This window comes from Ictalurus furcatus, chromosome 7, assembly GCF_023375685.1.
Source record: "Ictalurus furcatus strain D&B chromosome 7, Billie_1.0, whole genome shotgun sequence".
Lineage (NCBI taxonomy): Eukaryota > Metazoa > Chordata > Actinopteri > Siluriformes > Ictaluridae > Ictalurus > Ictalurus furcatus.
The window spans coordinates 21980351-22004518 of NC_071261.1; the positions used below are offsets into that span (position 1 = coordinate 21980351).

The 24168-nt window shown below is 39.6% G+C and overlaps 1 protein-coding gene across 1 annotated transcript in view; it reads left to right on the forward strand.

Annotated features, from left to right (window-relative positions):
• Positions 1 to 24168, forward strand: part of pcxb (pyruvate carboxylase b) — a 255749-nt gene that overhangs the window by 70409 nt on the left and 161172 nt on the right. The window contains exon 9 of the mRNA XM_053629257.1: positions 15907 to 16069. Coding sequence (XP_053485232.1) covers positions 15907 to 16069 — 163 coding nt within the window. The remainder of the gene's footprint in view (positions 1 to 15906; positions 16070 to 24168) is intronic.

Consider the following 24168-nt stretch of genomic DNA (forward strand, 5'->3'; position numbering starts at 1 on the left):
ACAACGTTCTGATCCCCAGTGTTTACCACGACCTCACGGAAGTATTCAGTAAGAAGAAGGCTAGCGGACTACCTCCTCATCGAGATTACGACTGCGCAATCGATTTGCTCCCAGGCACTACACCACCACGAGGGAGAGTCTATCCGTTAACGGTAACTGAGCAAAAAGCCATGGAAGAGTACATTCAGGAAGCGTTGCACCAAGGTTATATACGACCATCTACTTCTCCAGCATCCGCGGGGTTTTTCTTCGTGGAGAAGAAGGGAGGAGGTTTACGACCATGCATCGACTACCGAGGACTAAACCAGTGTTGCGTCAAGTACCGTTACCCACTACCTCTAGTACCAGCCGCTCTGGAACAATTATGCACTGCTACCATCTTCACAAAACTGGACTTACGCAGTGCATACAACTTGGTCCGGATTCGAGAGGGAGATGAATGGAAGACTGGGTTCAGCACAACTTCAGGCCACTATGAGTATCAGGTCATGCCGTATGGGCTTTCTAACACTCCCTCAGTCTTCCAATGTCTAATTAATGACATGTTACGTGACATGCTGGGACGCCATGTGATTGCCTACATCGACGACATTCTGATATATTCTGACTCCCGGGAGGAACATGTTCACCACGTCCGCCAAGTTCTACAATGACTGCTCCGTCATCAGTTATATGTTAAAGCTGAGAAATGCGAATTTCATAGAACCACCATTGCGTTTCTGGGATACGTCATCAGCCCCGAGGGGATCACCATGGACCAAGAAAAGGTCCAGGCAGTAGTAAACTGGCCCACACCCACGACGATCAAGGAACTACAGAGGTTTCTGGGGTTTGCGAACTTCTACAGGAGGTTTATCAGAAATTTCAGTGCCATCGCCAACCCCCTCACGTCCCTGCTAAAGGGGAAACCCAAACGTCTGTCATGGAATTCAACTGCCCAATCTGCCTTCGACAAGCTCAAGAAAGCCTTCACTACTGCACCCATCATCAAACATCCGGACCCATCCAGACCGTTTATAGTGAAGGTGGATGCGTCAGAGACCGGGGTAGGAGCCATTCTATCCCAACGATTTGGAGAGAAGCCAAAGCTCCATCCGGTGGCGTTCTTCTCGCGAAAGCTTTCCCCCGCTGAGAGAAACTACGATGTGGGAAATCGTGAACTCTTGGCAATTAAGTTAGCGCTGGAGGAGTGGAGACACTGGTTAGAGGGGGCTACACATCCCTTTGTCATCTTCACAAACCATAAGAACCTGGAGTACCTTCACACTGCAAAGCGACTCACATCCTGCCAGGCCCGATGGGCCCTATTCTTCACCAGGTTTCACTTCACGTTATCCTACAGACCCGGGTCCAAGAACACAAAAGCTGATGCTCTGTCTCGTCTCGACCACACAGAACGAGTCAACGAGCATGAAGAGTACATCATCCATCCTTCATGTATTATTAATGCGCTAGAGTGGGATCTGGACCAGGAGCTAGAGCAGATTCCCCAGTCACAAGTACCCGTAAAGTGTCCTCCGAACAAACTATTTGTACCCGAAGAGTACCGCCAAGAACTCATCATCTGGGCACACACGGTACTCGGCACAGGGCATCCAGGGGCACAGCGCACACACCATCTCCTAAAAGAGAAGTACAGGTGGTCCAATATGGAGGGAGATATACACAAGGTGGTGACGTCCTGTTCATCTTGCACACAGAATAAGGTACCTCGGACCCTCCCAGCTGGGAGGCTCAAGCCCTTACCCATACCCGAACGCCCATGGTCACACATATCCGTAGACTTCATAACAGATTTGCCAAGATCCCAAGGAAATACCACAGTTCTAGTCACAGTGGACCGGTTTTCCAAGTCCGTACGTTTCATTCCATTACCTGCTCTCCCCACCGCATTCGTGACAGCCGAACTTCTATTCCAGCATGTGTTCAGATATTTCGGCATTCCGGAGGAGATTGTCAGTGACAGGGGCCCGCAGTTTACTTCCAGAGTGTGGTCCAGCTTCATGACCAAGATGGGAGTAACAGTGAATCTCACCTCCGGATATCACCCACAAGCCAATGGACAAGTTGAACGAATCAATCAGGAACTAGGGCGATTCCTCCGTACTTTCTGTGCCAATAACCCAGAGGATTGGAGCAAGTTTTTGCCATGGGCCGAGTACACCCAGAACTCACTACGTCATTCGGCTACCAATCTCACTCCTTTCCAGTGCGTACTAGGTTACCAACCTCCACTGTTCCCATGGAACGCAACTCCCACCGCAGTTCCTGCCGTTGACCACTGGTTTGAACGTAGCGAGCGTGTCTGGGTTGACACCCACCGACGCCTGAAAGAGACCACAGACATGTACAAGCACAAAGCAGATCGCCGCCGCAAAGAACACCCTAATTACCAACCAGGCGATCGGGTGTGGTTGTCCACAAAGGACTTAAGACAAGCTCATAGCTGTAAAAAACTAACGCCAAGATACACTGGACCATTCAAGATCCTCAAGCGAGTCAATGAAGTCACCTACCGTCTGGAACTGCCACGACACAGCCGCATCTCCCCCTCATTTCACGTATCACGTCTCAAGCCTGTTATCAATGGTCCACTAGCCACCGAAGTACCAGCTGAAACTCCTCCGACCCCTCTGGAAATTGATGGACAACCGGCTTACCGTGTCAAGAACATCCTCAAATCTAGACACAGGATAGGCAAGCTGGAGTATTTGGTCGAGTGGGAGTGTTATGGACCTGAGGAACAATGCTGGGTTCCCAAGCAGGATATACTGGATCCACAGCTTACTAAAGACTTTCACGCAACTTATCCTTATCTCCCTGGTCCACGACTCCGGGGGAGGCCAAGAAAGAACTCGGCTCCCGGAGTGAGCCCGTTGGGGGGGGGGGGGTTCTGTCACAGCTCAGTCCGATCAGAACTCAAATTCCCAAGATGCAACACTCACTTCTCATGCACGCATGCGCTCACCATCCCCGGAGTTCTGATCAGACACACCTGGCACCAATCACACACACACACACTCTCACCGCTAGTACTTAGGGAAGTCATTCACCCAGAATGTACGCGAAGTATACGCTCAGTCGCTCGTTTCTCTGCGTTACCAAGCCGTTCTAGTTTGTTTGTTTTCTCGTGATCCTCGACCCTTGTTTTCGGTTTCGACTACGCTCTCTGCCTGACCCCGTTTGTGTTGTTCGCCCGATCGCTTGACCCTTGCCTGTCCTATGACTACGTTTCTTGAACTTCCTGATACTACGCTGTACACCTGCCGCCCACTCCTGCTTCCGTGCCGATTCGAGGTTCGTGACATTACCTTGCTATGTGGTTGGTAAAATATTTAAAGCTACTTTATTCAAAAGGATTCCCCAAACTAAATAGATTAGTTCTAATAAAATTCAACACACCAATATAAAATTAAAACACAATGATCATTTCGAATTGGCACTTTTTTTTGGCACACTTCAGGAGCAGCGCTAATAAATCCACGGAGTGTGTTAAAATCTCTGGGCACAGATCATCTGGTACATTTCTCCTGGTATTAAGAAGCATGTCCTTTGAATACTGAATCTGGCCTGGCACAAAGATAAAACATCAAGATGCCAAAACATTTTGGCTGCCATGTTGGGCACGGTATCATAGGAATCTGAATGCAACACCCAGAAACGTGCTTAACCTTTCTCTGAATACGCAGGACTGTCCCCATATAAATTTACATTTGACATGTTATTCATTTAGCAGACGCTTTTATCCAAAGCGACTTACAAATGAGGAAATATAAGCAAAGTGATATATCAAGTGGAGAACAATACAAGTAGTGCTACCATACAAGATCTTTTAATTGAGTTCTAGAGAAGCAAAGTGTGCAGAGTAGAGGTGTAAGAACCAGTGTAAGTGTAGAATTTTTATTTTATTTTATTTTATTTTTTTATTTTGAATAAAAAATTTTTGTAGGGGGGCCAAGTTGGGGTTAGTTAAGTGTTCACAAAAGAGGTGGGTCTTTATCTGTTTTTTGATGATAGTGACCGATTCTGCTGTCCGGATTGAGGTTGGAAGTTGTTGGCTCAAATTTAGCCTATTACCCAAAAACACTTAAAATTCAACATAGAAGCCAATACTCACATCTACCTCTGAGCCCAGTTAGAGATAGAAAAAAAGACACCAGCCGTGAGTGAGAAAAAGCAAGGGTCCAGCTTTATTGGTTCCGTTCCACCACACGAGATCCACACCGATGAGAATTCTCAGAAGTGATCTGATACTCTGAGCTTAAGCTCCAGTATTTATACTGTACTTACACAGTAAATAACCCATATGTTTCAAGAAGACTATGATATCACTACCAATAGGGTTAAAAAAGAGCTCATCTACCTTACTCTTATGTTCCAGAAAAGGGCCATTCCACTTACACATAGAATCAAAACCAAGGGATTTTAATAACCCAGAAAATCAAAACCAAGGGATTTTAATAACCCAGAGAATCAAAACCTAGGGATGTGAATAACCCAGAGAATCAAAACCAAGGGATTTGAATAACCCATAAAATCAAAAGTGGAGAGACAAAACAATCTAGAGTGACCTCGGTCTTACTATTATCTCGCGGGGGGGGGGGGGGCAGCTTGACTCAGCCACCCTTATGCCACCCATGGCTCCTCATGGTTCTCTCTTAACATTAAGGCCTTCCTTGCGAGCCTGCATTTCTAGTTTATAATTTATTTTCATATTTGCTCTATATCTCTATTTTATATATAGTTATACTGCTTGAAAAACGGTTTACTGTACTTCCTACTTCATAATATCATTATATTACCCTTCTACTGTCCTACATATCCTATTATTCTGTTTTTTATAAAGAGTATATATATTATTATTATAAGATATTACCCTTATAATATCTTAATATTCCTTTTTATTATTCTTATAAAGTTATAGTAGTATGTGTGTGTGTGTGAGAGAGAGAGAGAGAGAGAGAGAGAGAGAGAGAGAGTGTGCGCATGTGTTATGTCTACATGGCCGCCCTTGACTGTATGAGAGTGTGTGTGTGTGTGTGTGTGTTTTAGCACTCCTCAGCTCGTATACTTTTTTTGACTTTTTTGACTAATAAACCATAGTGTATTACTCTTAAAGATCTAAGATCTTTAAAGTGTGAATCCAATTCAATATTCAATATCAGTCAATATCCGCCTCACACCGCTTCTGTGTGTCTTGGTGCCCGTCTTTTCTTCTTCTCCCCTTTACAGGATACTAGGTCTCCCTCATGTTTATTTCATGTCATTTTTATCCACAACATTCATACCAGCAGGTAGGGAGACGCTGTTCCAGACAATGTCTTGTACATGAGCATCAAGGCCTTGAATTTGATACGGGCAGCTACAGGAAGCCAGTGGAGGTAGATGAAAAAGGGTGTGACATGGGTTTTTTTGGGCTGGTTGAAAACAAGGCGTGCTGCTGAATTCTGAATCATCTGAAGGGGTTTGATGGAGCTGGCTGGGAGGCCCGAGAGTAGTGCGTAGTAGTGAGTGGTACTGATTTTCTTGATGTTGTACAGAATGAACCTACAGGATCATGCAGTTGTTGAAATGTGGTCTGTGGTCAAGTTGTCACCAAAAGTTACCCCAAGGTTTCTGGCTGTCCAGGTTGGCGTGAGTGTGATTGAGTCAAGTTGTACGGTGAACTTGTGGTTGAATGAGGGGCAGGCAGGGATGTAAATATTTGAATATGGCCCAAAATTAATGACAAAGAAACTGAAAATATTAAGTCAACCAATTTAATAATGATAAGCTGAGGAAAGAGAACTCAAATCATGTATTGCTTACTAAGGAATCAGCTGCTTTGATGATTGCACTCTTAACATGTTTTATCAGAGCGCAAATTGTGCTATGCTAACTTTATCGCATGCTGGTGGAGAACACAGAGCTCAGGCAAATAAACTACATATGACCAGAAAAGCTGATTCTGCTTTTCTGTGGCCTAAATCATCTGCCTCAGACTTTATGATGTGTGATATTGCTTTAATGGTTGCAATACATTCAGCTACTTCTGTGCAGTTAGATATGGTATATCATCAAAAGGTCACAATATAAAACAGAAAGGGTGAAACAGTCATGTTAAAGTTGATAATTCTAATTCATATTGTTATAGGAATCAATAATGTTGTCATACTACAAAGTAAAATCCTTTTTTATTGAAGATTAATTATTACTTTTTGAATGCTATATTTAGAAGAAGAAGAGAAAAGGCCTATATTTGTCACATATACATTACAGCACAGTGAAATTATCTTCTTCACATATCCAAGCATGTTAGGAATCTGGGGTCAGAGCACAGGGTCAGCCATGATACAGCGCCCCTGGAGCAGAGAGGGTTAAGGGCCTTGCTCAAGGGCCCAAGAGTGGCAGTGCTGGGGTTTAAACCCCCAACCTTCTGATCAGTAACCAAGTGCCTTAACCATTGAGATCGGGAGCTGCATTAGTGATTAAAAATGTTTTTATGTGCTTCAAACCCACAATGCTTGACTGCTCTCACACTGAGTATCCTCTGAAGAGAAAAAAAAGATAAACAAATGATCTGTTACCCTATAATTCAGAAACAAAGTAAAAAAACAACATATGCCTCTGTCCTTTTGTAAAATTTGTTTGCTCAGTCTATTAACTTTTAGCTTCTTGTCCAAACACATTTAAGGGTTATGATAGTGTAAATAATCCACTTTGTTTACAGTAATTATACCCGACCGACACCATAACATGCCTACTGATGACTTATTACAAAAACGTCATGAAATGGACTATAGATATTAGCCAAAATGGAGCTAAACGTATGGGGTGTGTTGACTATGAATTTACAATGCTGCACTCGTTTCAGTTAGCCCACAGCCTCGCTTCATACATTCTATGTGCTTTTCTTGCAACCAATGGTGGTGCTGTTGTACTCGGTTTAAAAAAAAAAAAAAAATCCAAACATTTGTTAAACACAAATAAAATGATGTGGATGCCAAAAATCAACCCTTATATATATATATAACCCTCTGTTTTACGAACCCATTGATATAAGCCACCCCTAGTATAACATACAGTATAACTTTATCATAGTCACCAGACTACAAACACAACACACATGTTGATAATCTAATACACCTATTAAACGGCTCAGACTTTCATTAAAACATTATTAAATCTCGCCCCTAGCTTTGTCCTAGTAACAATTCCAGGTCTGCTGTTTATGGATTGCTCTTTTGGTTTGAGCACTGTTTGTCTCTGTTGTTGACCACCTGACCTTTTTGCCTGCCTAAATATGATATTGGCTTTGCCCATTTTGACCTGTATTTGCATCCAAACCTGTGTGTGTTTCCTAAGAGAAGTGCTCAGGATGGGTTATACTGTTTCAGGAGATCAGAGAGTTCAGGAGGTCAGAAACTTAATAGGCTGCCATTTTAGCTTGGGGAAAAATAAACTAAGGAAATGAGCTCTGGCACACTTTCTTTTCCTGGTAAGGACATAGACTGCTGGATTCAGAACTAGCTGAAGCATCCTTAAAGAGGCAGCATGGCAGCCAGTCAGCAACACCTTACTAGAGTCCAACATAGAAGTTATGAAAGCATGCACTAGTTTTATCGGCTTCATGCCGGTTTAGCATATTTCTTATTTTTTGCCTGTTTCTCAGATGACAATTACAGATATTACTCACATCGGAATCAAACGATAAACTGGCATCTAGGGTTCCTTTTGTTTTACAGAGTAGCTCCAGGCCCAAATCTGCAACCTTATTGTGGGTAGCCAAAATGAGCATTTCTGTTTGTCACGAATTTAAGTTTTTATTCAGCCAAGCTTTCATGCCTTTTATAGTCTTCTGCTTTGTGTAGCTGTGCTGCTAATTTGGGCTGAACTGACAAATATAATTGTGTGTCATCAGCATAGAAGTGAAAGCCAACATTATGTTTGCCAGTTGCACGTCCAAGAGACTGGATATAAAGGGAGAATAATAGGGGCCTTAGACAGAACCTTGAAGGACATTGTATTATATTTTGGTCTCTGAAGAATCTCTATTTGTGCTAACAAACTGGTATCAGTCTGTCAAATAAGATCTGAATCAGTCAAGACATTGTCTGTCTAACTAAATTCTGTTTTAAGCTTGTCTATTGAAATATTATGGTCAGTAATGACAAGTGGTACAGTCAAAATCAGAACTAAAGCCAAAATTAATCCACAATCTGAGGCAAGCAGGAGGTCACTGATAACTTTAGCCAGCACTGATTCTCTAATATGATCTTTCTGGAAGCAAGACTGCAAAACACCATGCTTGTTATTACTACTTAGAAAAGAACAAAGTTGTGGGGCTACAACTTTCTACACAATCTTATCTACAAAAGGCATGCCTGAGAGTGGAGGGTAATTGGAGAGATCATTGGTGCCAAGAAGTGGTTTATTAAGAAGTGGCCTAACAAGAGTACAAGGCCCGAGCTAAGTAATGTGTTTATGTTTTGTAAGGGCTCCACATCCACTGTAATAATAATAGGACCCAAGTGGTTGACACTATCAAGGTGCAGAGCTTGTTATACCTAAAGAACTAAACTCATGAAGAAGTTCTTGGGTTATGACACCTCCTGAGTTCTCATCATAAGAGAATGGAGTAGTACATTATAATTTTCAGGCATAATTTAGCCCTTATGGTCTCTGTTGTCTTACTGAAGAAGTCAAATCATTGCTGCCAAGGTTTGGAGGAATTTGCCCATTTCAATTTGAGAACTGTCACTACCAATAGCTAGCTTTGGTGATGTGTTTATCACTCACACTGGTTATTTATTTATTCATTCATTTTTCTTCTTGGGAATACTGGGCACAAGTCAGGAATACACCATGGATAAGAGGGCAGTCCATTGCAGAGCACCATGCACACACATACACATTCACACCTTGAGGTCGTTTAGCTCAGGCAGTCCATATTACTACATGTTTTTGCAAGGTAAGAATCAGAACCTGGAGCTGTGAGGCAGTAACGCTACCCACTGTACAACCATGTCGCCCACTCTGGGTATTGAAACCCCAAATACCCAATCAAAGGTGGGTCTTCAAACTTGACCCCCCAGCTTCAACATGCAACAGGAGGAGAAGTGTTTCCTGTATTAAAATGGGAAAACCCTGCTTTAGAATCCACAGTGCTAGTATATTCTAAGTGGCATAGGCATGTCTAGACAAATATATACAGCATCAATGATTTAAATTTTTGCTTTTAGTCTTAGAGGTTTTAGCTGACCCAACCCCATAAAGCAAAGGATTGCACTGATCATTAGGTTTATCTCAGAGGTGACTCACTAATGTTAGTTGCAGTAAACGCAGTAATTTGCTTTTAATGGAATTTGATGCTGATATCATCTGATGAAGTAGATAAATTGGACATTATCATCTTAAGCTCTTGCATAATGTTTTTGTATGTGTGTGTGTGTGTGTGTTTGAAAGGAGTTGAAGGTCAGCTCAGTGCTCTCCATTCCCATCAGCACATTCGGAGCTGAGCTGCAGTCAGCATTGAGTGGCACGATAGCTCTGTGATTTCCGTGTCCTTAGCTTGACCCTGAAAATCTCAATGTGATCAGTTCACCCTCAGTGTGAAAAGAGTACACAGGCCTCACTTTGATGTTTGTCATTTTTATAGTGATTATTTGTTTCTTCATGGGTCACAAGAGTTTCCTCTGTGATACTAACAATAACATAACAAACAATAACTAAATTGTGCACTTACCATCTCTGTATTCATCTTTCTCTCTCTCCCTCTGGCTCAGGTTTAGACTGTCACTGTATAATTTTTTTTATATCCATTTTTTTCCAAATCTAGTCTCACCTCTCCTTCCTGGCATGGAAGTGATTAGATATTCTACACCTCTCTCAGCCATACTCCCTCTCTTAGTCTGCACTTCTCCAACCTAACAGAAGCAGAAACTAATTACGAATCTGCAGTTTGAAAATAGAATATTGATGCCATGGGGAAGCTGGGACTGGCATGAGGGAAGAATGTTAGTGTGTGTGTGTGTGTGTGTGTGTGTGTGTGTGTGAAAGAGAGAGGGGGGGGGGATAGAGGGACCCACACTGTGTCTTTTTTTGTGTAATTTTCCCCAGAGATTGTATATGTAATGTGGTCGGCATGTTTAGATATGAGTGCAGAAGAATACTAAAAAAAAAGGGCATCCACTAGAGCTTAGTTGAGTTACATTGTGTTTTAAACTACAAATGAAGAGTACATGTCTGTCAAATTGCTAAAGATTAAGAGTTAAATACTTTACTGTTTTTTTTTCCTCTTCCTCATAGCTAGCAATAAATACTAAGGCAAAGCTTTGTCACAATGTCAGAATGTTTTTTTTTTTTTATGTTGTTTTAAAGAAAGAAAAACTAATAGGTAATAGGTCAACTAAACACAATAGTTTTTCCACAATTACATGTTCACAAATCATATCAAAACTTTTATGCTTTGTTGGTTGGTCCATAAAACTTCCAGTGTTTTTGAATTTCTTTGCCATGTTTCCTGTTACAGTCCATCGCAACCTTGTGACAGCTTCATAATCCAGCCATGAGAATGATTTCAATACCTTCTTTTGCCAAAGGCATACTTAAAGGCTATCTGAAATAAATAAATAAATAAATAAACAAACAAACAAACTTTATATATATATATATATATATATATATATATATATATATATATATATATATATATATATATATATATGAAAAATTTTGGACAACATTTTGTAAAAAAGTATTAATCTCCCCTATGTATGGAGACTTTTGGAACTTTTTGGGTAGTATCTAAATAGTGGTATAACTAGGACCATACTTGTTGATGAGTCCTGAAGAAAACCACTCTGCTTTGTTTTTTTGTGTTCACTTCCATGTTCCATTTTCTGATATCAGGATGCTTTGTTGATTATCTCTTACATACAATATCACTAAAACATTTTGATCAAAAGTCTTAGTTTTGAAGTTTGTTTCTAAGACATATAATAAAGTTGTATGAATGAGGCATAAAGTATTTCCAGGATGGAAACAAGCACTCGGAGCATGATAAGTTCTTCAAGAACGTGCTGGAAAATTATACCAGGTGGCTCCTTGGGAAGCTGTTTGAGACACATTAAGTGTGTGCAACCTGTCAGTATAATAAACTGCAGTTGTTTAACACAATTCTGATCACTGCATAATGCTATTAAAAATCGTTTGTAGTATTTCATAGTCTTCGCCGTTATATAGCAGAAGCTCAGAGGCGTTTTTTTAAAGAGAAATTAGCCGTTAAAATCTGCCACCTCCATCCATATTTCTTATGGCTAATGGAAGGCAAATGTGTAATCGATAAATGGTGTGAAAAACAATAGCTCCTTCTGCAACTTTCATTCTAATGTGTTTTACAGTAGCAAGTCTCTGAGAGAAGTTTTTTTTTGAGGTGGTATCTGTTTTAATGCTTCACAGTCCTGACTATGTAAGTGTATAAATAGTTGCTAAAAGGTCTGTGTTAAAACACTTCATATTCACTGCTTGCTACAGGAAATTAAATTCATTTCGGAGGTGTTAAAGAAATGGTGCCACATGTGCAGGTTTAGAAATTCTCAAAAGCAGAAAGTTGAGATTGTAGACTGGGCTTTCATTTGTCGGCGTATAAAATTTTGAACGTGCTGTGAAAAAGTATTTGCCGCTATCCTGATTTCTTCTGTTTGTTTTTTTTTATGTATCTCTCATACTAAACTGTTTCAGAAATTAATCTAAGAAAATCTAAGATAAAACGAAGATAACTTGAGTAAACACAAAATACAGTTTTTAAATGATGATCTATTGAAGCAAAAATCCAATACCAACTGGGCCTGTGTGAAAATGTATTTGAACTCCCAAAATCTATGAAACTGCATTCATAATGGGGTTCAACTGGACTAAACGCAACCAGGCCTGATTACTGCAAACTCTGTTCAATCAAATCAACACTTAAATAGAACCTTTTCAACAGCATGAAGTTAGTTAAAAGGTCTTACCCAGTGACACATTATACCAAAGTTGAAAGAAATTCCAGAAATGATGAGGATTGATTGAAATACACCAGTCTGGGAAGGGTTACAAAGCTATTTCAGGCTCTGGGACTCCAAAGAACCGCAGCAAGAGCCATTATCTCCAAATGGAAAAACTCAGCACAATAGTGAACCTTCCCAGAAGTGGCCAACCTTCCAAAATTCCTCCAAGAGCACAGCAACTTCTCATTCAGGAAGTCACAAAAGAGCCAAGGACAACATCAAAGGAACTACAGGCCTCTCTTGCATCAGTAAAGTTCACTGTTCATGACTCCACTATCAGAAAGACACTGGGCAAAAATGGCATGCATGGAAGAGTGGTGAGGTGAAAACCACTGATAACCCAGAAGAACATTAATTCTCATCTGAATTTTGCCAAAACACACATTGATGATCCTCAAACCTTTTGGGAGAATGTTCTGTGGGTTTATGAGTCGAAAGTGGAACTGTTTGGCAGACAGGGGTCCCATTACATCTGGCGTAAACCAAACACAGAATTCCACAAAAAGAACATTATACCTACGGTCAAGCATGGTGGTGAAAGTGTGATGGTGTGGGGATGCTTTGCTGCTTCAGGGTCTGGGCAACTTGCAATAATTGGGGGAAACATGAATTCTGCTCTCTAACAGAAAATCCTAAAGGAGAATGTCTGGTCTTCAGTCCGTAAATTGAAACTCAAGCGCAACTGGATTATGCAGTAAGACAATGATTCAAATCATAGGAGTAAATTCTAGTCCTAGAAGTAAGTGAAAGACTGATCTCCAGTTATCAGAACCATTTAGTTGCAGTTATTGATGCTAAAGGTTGCACAACCAGATTTTAAGTTTAAGGGGGCAAGTTTTTCACATGGGTGATAAGTGTTGGATAATTTTTTTTTGCTTCCCCATACATGATTGCAAAGCTGATCGTTTCATTTGCAGTAAAGTCAGTCAATTCTGTCCATATGTCACATTTTTGTACCTAGCTGTATCACATAATTGTGTATGGTTTGCTATTTACATACTGTAGGTGTTGATCAGTGTTGCCATGGTGTCTTTGCAATATTATCACTTTCTGTAAAATGGTACTGTTACCATTTCACAGTGAGGACAAGGTGTAAATCTGTGAACATCTTGCCTATTTCATTGTAGCACAGAGTTTTAGCAACCACGTGTACACTCGGTCAGGGCAGGACTATAGCGCATAGCTAGAGTAGATGAACACACTGCAGCTTAATGATTGAACTGCACTCCATCAGTCCACTGCTGTATGTACAGTATACATCTCCAAATAGTAATGTGTAATGCTAATACCTGTCTTCTTTTCTTTTCTGTGTTATCCTGCATGCACTATGTGCACTTCATTTTTTATTCTTGCTGTACATCTCATTGCGGAGTAGTTGCATCACAAATCTCTGTATGTAGCGTAATACCTGTGTCTGTAAAAGGTATAACTTCAGCCATTGTTTTACACAGACTGCAGTGTAAAAGTTTCACAAACTATAGCTTGATGCTGAGACGCTGTCCACAATATTCACTTTTATACCAGTCCATACAGGATTTCGTTGGTTTTTGTGATTGCTGCGGCCAAAAATGCTTGATTTTGCTGTGGCTTTTTTTCAAAATTTGCTGTACAACTTGCAGAGTGTTTTTGTGCTTTTTTTGTGCAGAAAACTACTTGAATTGTCGAAATTGCAATCGCACTGAATTATTTCACAGTGATGTTTGTTGGTAAATGAGACCTTTTATCTATACTCATGTTCGATGCACGTGAATTGAAGAGGGCTTTGGCTTCAGCACGTTGTGATGACGTCACATGACGCGTCTTGTCCCAAATCTATGGAAAATCTGCGGTAATTGTGAAAAATGGCAAGCTCCTTCGAATATTGCAGCATTTGTTGATTTTACATTCATTTCTGTGATCGCATAATCATGAACTCCTGGAGGGACTGTTATGGGTTCTTCTGCACTGTTAGATGGAACAACAGGAAATATACTCTCATGTGGCCTGTATTCTTGAAAATATTGTTTTGTATTGACTTTGGCTGGGTCAGTACTAATATTACTTTCCTAATGACTTGAATGTTGCACATCTTTCCTTCTCTGAATTCTCACAAAAGATTATACAAAGACATTGTACTATACTAGAACTCCTCTGCTAAATGCAGCAGTTTCTCCAAAGGTCATTTCATTTGGTAGGCAACCAAAACATTATAAATTTATATACAATGCACCTGTATGCAATAGTATTCACATGGCAGTTGTGTACAGATATTAATAGTATGCTAGCTGTTACATCATTGCAAAAGGCGTTTTAGCAAGTGCATGCTAGCCAAATCATTAGCTTGTTTTTACTGTAGTGTTACAGAACAAACTGAACCACCATATGGTGATTACCTACTCATGCCTATGAATATGTAAAATGTGTATGCATTTTTAAAAATCTCGTTTTAAAAAAAGCTTTTAAAAAAAGCTGAATCATGTTCAGCTTTTTCCTACTTATTCTCTGGCTGCCTTACACACAAACACACACACAGAGACTTTTTCCCATTTGCTGGAGCTTTAAGTGGTTCACTGAACTTGGTTAAAACTAGAGATGCACTGATACTAAATTTCTCAGCCGATACCGATAACTGATTATTCAGAGTGATATCGGCCGATACCGATAACCAGCACAGATAGTTTTGCCTTTTATGACTTCTTTTAAATGAATAATAATAAATTCCACAATTCTGAAGGAAATGCAAATAAAAACTTTATTTTCTCCATTTCAACAAGTTGTTTCACAGTAACTGGTCTCATAAACAGAAAACATATTACTCTAATTAACATTAACACATTAACTAAATTCTGAAGATTAAATTAAGATTTCTTAACTTATTGAATGTTATTAATTCATATTAACATTGACTGAATTCTAAAAAACCTCCTGTTAGTCTCACATTCACTCACCACAAATGAAAGCATTTCTACTTCATCACTGAATATCAAACTGATTTTATATATAAACTTTTTTATGTATTAACATTAACTGGATATGAAATACACTATTCTACAAATATATTTTTCTGTGCAATATATACTTTATTGTCAACTCATCTTCATTTAAATCTTTCAATGGTGTACTGGCGCTTTAATTCAGGGCAAGCAGCTCGGCAAAATTAAAAATAATAAAAATTAGACTTCATGCCAAAACTCCCGCTTTACTGCTGCTCACTTCCGGTGTAGAATTTTATTAGTGCAGAGCTTACACAGAGCTTATAAACTGCAGTTTTGTCGTCATTCCACACAAGAGACATCTTCTTTAACCACAGCATGACCTTGATGTGTTTTCCTGCCCTCTTTTGATTGACAGGATATAATCGGCCCTGATCATCTTGATGTTTTTAAACTATCAGCCGATGGCCCATAGTGTGAAAAATAGCCTTTATCGGCCGATACATCGGTGCATCTCTAGTTAAAACTCTTTGGCAGGGAATTACTGTAACTGTCATTTGAATCAGTTGATCTCAGTTACATGTTCCAAGTGTGTTGCGAGCAATTTTCTAAGCTAGAATTTCAGCAAATGAGATTTTTTTTCTTTTACACTAACAGTTTTCTAATCTAATTTAGAATGACCTTATGGAGTCATTATATCTGAAATAGTTTAAGTGGATGAATTATCAGATGACTCACATTATATAAGGCTATTTCTTTTTTTCTTGTTCTGCTTAATTCCCAATGTCTAGACTGTGATATAACTAGACTGCAGTTTATCAAAGAGAATTAACTTCTCTTGATATACTATGTGAAGGATCGGGAAGGACTTGTGAAGGATCAGTCCTTCATGAACATCTTCAAATTGTCTAATATTTAGTTAACTGTAAATAATCTCCCTCTCTCCGCATCTGTCTGTCTTTCAGTGTGGATCTTGTCCATGCACAGCTCCGTGTGTGTGAGGGCCGGAGTCTTCCCGAGCTTGGCCTCAGACAGGATAAGATCAAGATCAATGGTTGTGCCATCCAATGCCGCGTCACCACTGAGGACCCGGCCCGTGGATTCCAGCCTGACACAGGACGGCTAGAGGTACAGGGTTAGGATTAGGCTGTTGCCTATATACAACCATTTAAATGTGAAACTACAGTCACAACACATTCATGAACACCTGGAACACCTGCACATTCATGCAGTTATCTAATCAGCCAATCATGTGGCAGCAGCGCGATGCAAAAAAATCGTGCAGGTAGAGGAGCTTGAGTAAATGTTCACATCACATCAAAATATGTGATCTCAGTGACTTTAACTGCGGCATGGTTGTTGGTACCAGGTGGGCTGGTTTGAGTATTTCAGAAACTGCTGATCTCCTGGGAATTTCCCACACAGTAGTCTCTAGAGTTTACTCAGAATGGTGTGAAAAACAAAAACACATTGAGTTAGGAACAGCTGTGTGATTGGAAATACCTTGTTGATAGGAAAAGTCAGAGGAAAATGGCCAGACTGGTTCGAGCTGCCAGGGAGGATATAGCTAATAGCTCAAATAATCACTTTTTATACCCATGGTGAGCAGAAAAGCATCTTAACCTAAAAACATCATCCTTGAGGTGGATGGGCTTCAACAGCAGAAGATCACATTAGATTTCATGTCTGTCAGCCAAGAGCAGGAATCTGAAGCCAACATGGGCTCACCCAGACTGGACAGTTGAAGATTAGAAAAAAAAAATCTCCTGGTCCTGAAGCTCTTGATCTGCATCTGCATGATTATTATTATTTATTTATTTTTTTTTGCCTTGTGCTGCTGCAACATGATTGGCTGATTAGATAACTGCATGAATGTGTAGGTGTACAGGTGTTCCTAACAAAGTGAACGGTGAATGTATATGATTAAAGTAGGGTTAACATGATACTCATTAAGTGTACAAGTGGCTGGTGAGTGTATATTCTGTGCTATTGTCAAACAGCAGAGTCTAATTCAGTTCTGCAATGTTTTGCAGCGTATTTGTAACCCCTTTAACTGGAAACTAAATGTCGTGGCTCAGCACGGATTTATGAACATAATCCAACCCAAATACTCAAATATTATGCTCATTATTTAAATGTGCACAATAATGTTTTAGCAATTGGTTGGAGCTATAAATTACTATAAAATTCTTCCTGAATTTTCTAACAAAACAGATTACGTCCAAGCTGACATTATATATAGTTCTAATTAAAGTTTTTATTAAACTGATTCAATTCAAGTAAAATAGGATAGCAACTATAGGAACCAAAGACAAATCCAATAACTTTTTAATTGTGGGTTGTGATTTCCACCACTGTAACTAAATTAAAAAATATCACACCGCCCCATTCCTATACTTCATTCATGGACCCCACTTTGAGAATGACTGTTCCAATAGATATCATGACAATATCTCCATCCATGTCGTGGTATCTAATGGAGTGTCTCAGTGACAGCCTACTTTAAGTTGGATTCGTTAACATTCACATGACATAATGAAGCCTACAGGATGTGGATGTGGTTACTAAGCAACACCATGCTAATGATCTAAAAAATAAAAAAAAAGTCAATTCTTCAAACTGTTTTTCATTCAAAATACACAATAAGCACTGCTCACACTATACAACATCCGAATAAATTCACTGCTGGGAATGGCTATATGGAAAAATATAGCAAACTGATATTACACAATGGAGTACCACTCCCAGAATGCACTTACAGCAATACTCATAACAGCATATACCAACTGCTATTTGGCTTTTGTAAAATTTTATATTTCATAGATGTGTTCAGTGTTATATATTCTGTACATTTAGTTGTTGTTTCCATTACAAGTACTCACTAAGTACCTATACTATTATCTACTCTTCTTTGACCTTATCCTACCCCAGGTACAAAGAGTACAGACACATTTTAGTAGATCTAGAAATAGTGCAGTCCATTTATTGGTCAAACCCAGTCATCCCTGAGTCATCTCTGCCTACACATGCTTTGCAAGTTTGTCTGCTCAAGTTTCTTTCTTTTTAAAATTTCCCTGTGGACAATATCAACATTTCATAATGAAGGTTAATGTTTCTAATTTCTTATTTATACTGTATACATTCACTGGCCTCTTTATTAGGAATATTTATACACCTGCTCATTCATGCAATTATCCAGTCAGGTAATCATGTGACAGCAGTGCAAAGCATAAACATAATGCAGATACATGGGATACAGCAGCAGAATACCACATTGGGTTCCAGAAAGATGAGGCTGCAGTGGGCACAATCTCACCAGAACTGGACAGCTGAAGACTGGAAAAGACCTGGTCTAATGAATCTGGATTTCTCCTGAGGCATTTCTGGTAGGGTCAGAATTTGGCACCAACAACATGAATCTATAGACCTATCCTCCCTTGTGTCAACAGTTCAGTTTGGTAGTGGTGGTATAATTGTATTGGGATTTTTTTTTATTTCTCATACACTGGGTCCCTTAATACCAATTGAGCATTGTTTGAACACCACAGCCTATCTGAGTATTGTTGCTGATCATGTACAGTATGTACATGCCTTTATGGCCACAATTTACCTATTTTATACTGCCTGCTTCAAGCACAATGATGGACCATACCACAAAAGCTGTCTGAAAGCGGTTCCATCACTCTGAATCCAATAGAGCAGCATTGGGATGTGGTAGAATAGGAGATTTGCAGCAAGACAGTGCAGCTGACAAATCTGCCACAATTATGTGATGCAATCATTTCAACATGGACCAGAAATTCAAAGGAATGTTTCCAACATCTTGAGGAATCCATGCCATGAAGAACTGTGGCTGTTCTGAGAGCAAAGTAGGTCCAAGCAATATCAGTTTAGTGTTCCTGATTACCTGTAGTAATGTTTTCCTGACAGTGTTTAGTTTTACATTTATTACTTGCAATCCATATAAAATCAGCCATCTGCATGTTAGTCCAAATCCCAGCTGGCTTCATGTTCTCTACCTTTACTCACTCTATAGGTCATATTATGATAGTGTTGCATGTATAATGATTTTTGAGATTCAACCATAGGAAATGCATGTATCCTAGTGGTATTCTTGTATTCTAACACTGTCTAGCAACTTTGTATTTTGTCACTCTGTTTTCTCTAAGCATACATTATTGGCACCGTTGCCTTTGTGTTGCACTTGCCACTATTACTGCAGGCAAACAATATGTCTCTGTCTCATGTCAAAGTAAATCAGCTTGTGAATTCATTCATTTATTCATCGTCAGCAGTTGCTTGTATTGGTTAGCATTTCGGTAGTATTGTAGATTTCAATTAGTGTTCTGATGACTCTACCTTGACATACTGTACCATACAGTCTGGTGTAAAAGTGCTCATAGACAAACATACCCCAAAGAGACATGTCTTTATTTGCACGAACCATTGAGAAACTAGAAAGGATGGTCAGTTGTTGGGGGAAAGCAAAGTCAGTTAAAAGTGAGGAGATGCAGCTGACTGGATAGCTGTGATGAACTGACGATCCTTCCGCATTCTTCTCAGAGAGCCTATCTACACTATGCTTCTGATATTAATGGATGATGATCAATTTCCACTAAATTGAGTCATTTCCATTTCTGTTGCAGGAAGGCATTTTTTATATGCATGTTTCTTCAGTAAGTACTATTTAAAGAGTAATTGCTAATCAGTATTTCTGAGATGTGATAATGAAATCCCACTTTAAAAATCTCTCTTTTAGTCTGAGCTTGCTCTGTCTGGGGCATGAATAAGGTTATAAGGTTACACACTAATGTTCACTTAAGGACTTAGGTTTGACATGTAGTGCATATGATGCATCACAACCATGTGTTTTGATGGCATATGAATAATTTATTTAACACATGAAAATGCCATTAGTGTCACAGCAGTTCACATACATGCCCTTTATAACTCTGAAACTTTCTCTGTCTTGATCCACCTTACCCATCTCTTTCTCTCTCTCTCTCTCTCTCTCTCTCTCTCTCTCTAGCATTCATACCTGAGATTTGCTTATCTGTGCATTTCTGGCCTCTCCCTGTGCCATTAGTAATGGTTGATTCTACATTAGAAGGTGATCAGTGAGTCTCAGGAGGTGCTCTAATTTCTCCACAGTGCACAGACTTGTCTGGCTCTGTTTCAACCCCAATACTGAGGCAGCAAAAACATTTGCAGCATCATTTTCCATATCTAGGGAATCAGCTTATTACTTATTAGCAACCCATTAAGGTCATTTTTACTCTCAGCAGTTCAAACGTTCCCTCTTTCTATTTTCTCCAATTAAAAAGTAACAAATTTGTCTCTCCTTTCCCAGTTGACCTTGGGTGCTTTCATTCCCTGCTTTCCTCCTAACATTTCATCAACTTCTACCCTTCTCCCACCCTTCTTTCATTTCTCTTCACACAGGAAAGCATGGCTACCCTAGAGAGAGCGAATTGTGCATAGAGACGTAAGCCAACGATGAATTGTGTGTAACTAAAAAAAATAAAATACAATAAAACACAGCTGAAAAATGCATGGGCAAACAGAATAAATTCAGCAGTGAATGAATAAGTTATTGCTTGAGTGCTCTTGGGAGGTCAAAGAGGCCGGGAGAAGAGCTTCATCAAGGGATGACATAGAGAAAATGAGAAAGAAAGAGTGAGAAAGAGAGGGAATATGCCTTGGAAAACAGGGAGCAAGGTCTTATTTTCAGTATCTTTTGTTCAAATAAAAAAGCCCTTAAAATGGCTTTAGCCTTTCTACTGCAAAAGGTCATTTCCTCATTGGTTTTGGAGTGTGCGAGATGGAGGGAGGCTTGGAGCCCTTATCCTAACACAATAATACACATAGGTATGAAGGGAGAGGACTAGACAGTCTCAGATACAGTATGTCAAAATCTTATTTTTGTGTTATGAAGGCTAGAACAAGATGGAGGGATGTGTGTTGAATAGACGGATAGCGGAGAAGAGATAGGCAGGTACAAACAGTGATGTATTTGGGACATGTTGATGGATATATAGCATGCAGTGAAGTGCTTCTATGACACACACACACACACACACACACACACACACACACACACACACACGTCTCCTCCTATCCCCCTATATATGATAAGACTAGTACTACTGGTCCATCGACCATTTGTCGTATTTATGACAGTATTTACATTTTTCTTCCCTCTCACCGCAAACTTCAATCTTTCATCTCTCTCTTTTTCCCTTCCTCTCTCCATCTCTCTCCATCTTCCTCATCTCTCACCTTACACATCACTTTCGTCCTTTTCATTCCAGCTACAGTTCTATAAGAAATGTGTTGCAAATTGCAATTTACAAATACACACTGACACATAGTTTATAAAAACATACACAATATTCAAATCTCTATCTAAATGGTTCCACAGGTATAACACTAGCTGTAATCCACACATACCTGCATGCACACAAAAACACACACCTACCTGCACACACGCAAACACACACACATAGCTACACATAGCTGCACACACACACACACACACAAATCTACACATTCCAATTTACCTAATTTATGCACCCACAGTGTATTTGTTATGCATGCACATTACTCAATGAAATTATCCAAACACAGTAATAAAACCACCGCAAAAACACACCCGAAGTCATCAGTCACAATGTGCCGTATATGCAAATATTAGCAGTGGTCACGCTTTAGCATTCATTCACATCTGAGCTGTAGTAGATCAAAGTTCTACACTCGTTTAAAACAACATGAGCAATAACTTTTTGGAATGGCAGTAAAACAAGTGAAAAGAATTAACGAACATATAAAGAGCGACATCAAGAATTGCTAAAAGTATATATGCATTTTATTACCTACATACAGTGCCCTCCACTAATATTGGCACCCTTGGTAAATATGAGCAAAGAAGGCTGTGAAAAATTGTCTTTATTGTTTAACCTTTTGATCATATGATACATAACTCCCATCCCTCCACAATTCCCTCCCACCTCCACATGTATTAAAGGTACATTCACACATACAGCAGCAAAGCAACTGGAGACCATTCATTTTCAATGAGAGCTGGTGACTTCTCGTGACAGAGACCACTGGTGACTAGAAGTGGGTGTGTCCAGCAACATGACAAAGTTGACAAAAGTTGAACTTTACGCAAATTTGGAGCAATTTGGTGCAGCAACTACCAATGAGAGTGAAGACAGTAGAGCGTACGTGATCCAAGATCAGCCATGCTGCCTTCATATATACGTTGGTGAATTTTATATACAAATACTTTCGCTCCAGAATGTTTAATTTTACCAGCAAGAAAACTTGTTAAAAGTGGAATGCTAGTTACACCACTCACTGATAAATGTTACTATGGCAACCAGATGTAGGAACGCCTACTGGCAACTCCATGGGACTGCAACTGGTGACTTTCAGAGATGAAATCGCTGTATGTGTAATTGTCATAACAAAAAGTCATAACTCTTGCTCTTAGCTTTGTTCTAATGATGAATCCAGATCATATGTTACTTGATTGCTTTTCTGGTGTGGTCCTTTCTTTGTTTGCCTGACATTTTACTTTCTGCATTGTTTGCTTGAATGTTTTTGCTGATTTTTTAAACAAAACCTTGAATAGAACCTTTGAATTTGCATTGAAACACGCATAATTGCTGCTATAGTAAAGTGACGACATGAACTGTTTAACAATAAGTCAGTGATGAAAGGGGAATATTTTAAATGAATGGACAGAAAAATATGTGTTTGTTTTCTGGCTCAGATTCAAAACACTTCTCATATGTTCAAAACATAACCACTTTAAATTGAGTACATTTATGTCTATCATATAGCCTTTTGAAACTCTACCACCATAATCTGGGTTGTTTTAGTCATTTGTGATTATGCGGTTATGTTGAGCGTCACTATGACTTGGTGCAGACTAGACAATTCAGTTACTTGCTGATTTTGTTTTCAGAAAAGTTACTTTTTCCATAAATTAGAAAGTTAATTGTGGGTTTGCCAGCAGTAGTGTGTGCTGATAGCAAATGAGCAATTTCCCAGTTCTGGCCATATTTTATCTATCCCTGTGGGATAATTGATATTTAGGAGGTGGGGGAACCTTACAGTGAAAAAGTACAGTGTGGGAGCAGTCTCACTAAATTCACGCGCTATTACATGAAGTTCTCAAAATGTGATTAAAACAAGTTTTTGTTACTTTAACTAACTAAATTAGAGTGGCCAGATCTTAAGCTTTCAGTTTGTTTAACAGCCTTGACACCCTATATCAGACCATTATGATGATGATGATGATGTTGATGATGATGATGATGATTATTATTATTAATAATAATATTATTCCCATCCATACCACTTATCCTTTCTGGGTTGCAGAAAACCCAGAGCCTATCCCAGTGAGCATCAGGCACAAGGCAGGTTACACCCTGGACAGGGTGCCAATCCATCGCAGGGCACAATCACATATACACACCCATTCATACACTACGTACACTTTGGACCGGAGGAAGCTCCTGCAGCACAGGGAGAATATGCAAACTCCGCACACACAGGGCAGCGGCAGGAATCGAACCCCCAACCCTGGCGCTGTGAAGTGAACGTGCTAACCACTAATCCACCAGGTTAAACTACAGTGTCAGAGCTCAGCTCCACTTGCCATTCATGTAAACTAAAAGTGAAAGAGCTCAGCATGTCTAATTTCTCCACATACCACCAATGGTTGATGGTGATGAATACATCCAACTTGGCTGACAGAACACCTCCGCAAATTATATAGTTTATGGAGTTAGTAAAAGCAGACCACAGACTTTTTCACCAACATTCTCTTCATTATGTATAGTGTAGTAGTCAGTCCCTTTATACACAGTATATTTGGTGCAGAAATAAAACCATGAAAAATGAAGTGTGCATCAGATAACAAATATGACAAAACTAAAGTTATTTGGAATCTCTAATGCAAAATAAGTTTCCAGAATGCACCATTGTGTTCTTTACCCTGTGTTCTTGCTGCATGCAAATTTATACATAAAAAGGAGCAAATTTATTAGTGGTGGTATCATTATCCCCAGAACACATTATCTCAGGAACACACACCCACAATGAAAAGTGGCCGTCGGCTAAGGTTCAGGGTCAGGACTAAATCATTCATCATACTAAATGCTCACTTAGACCACACACACACACACACACACATACTGAAACCCAGGCACAGTCAG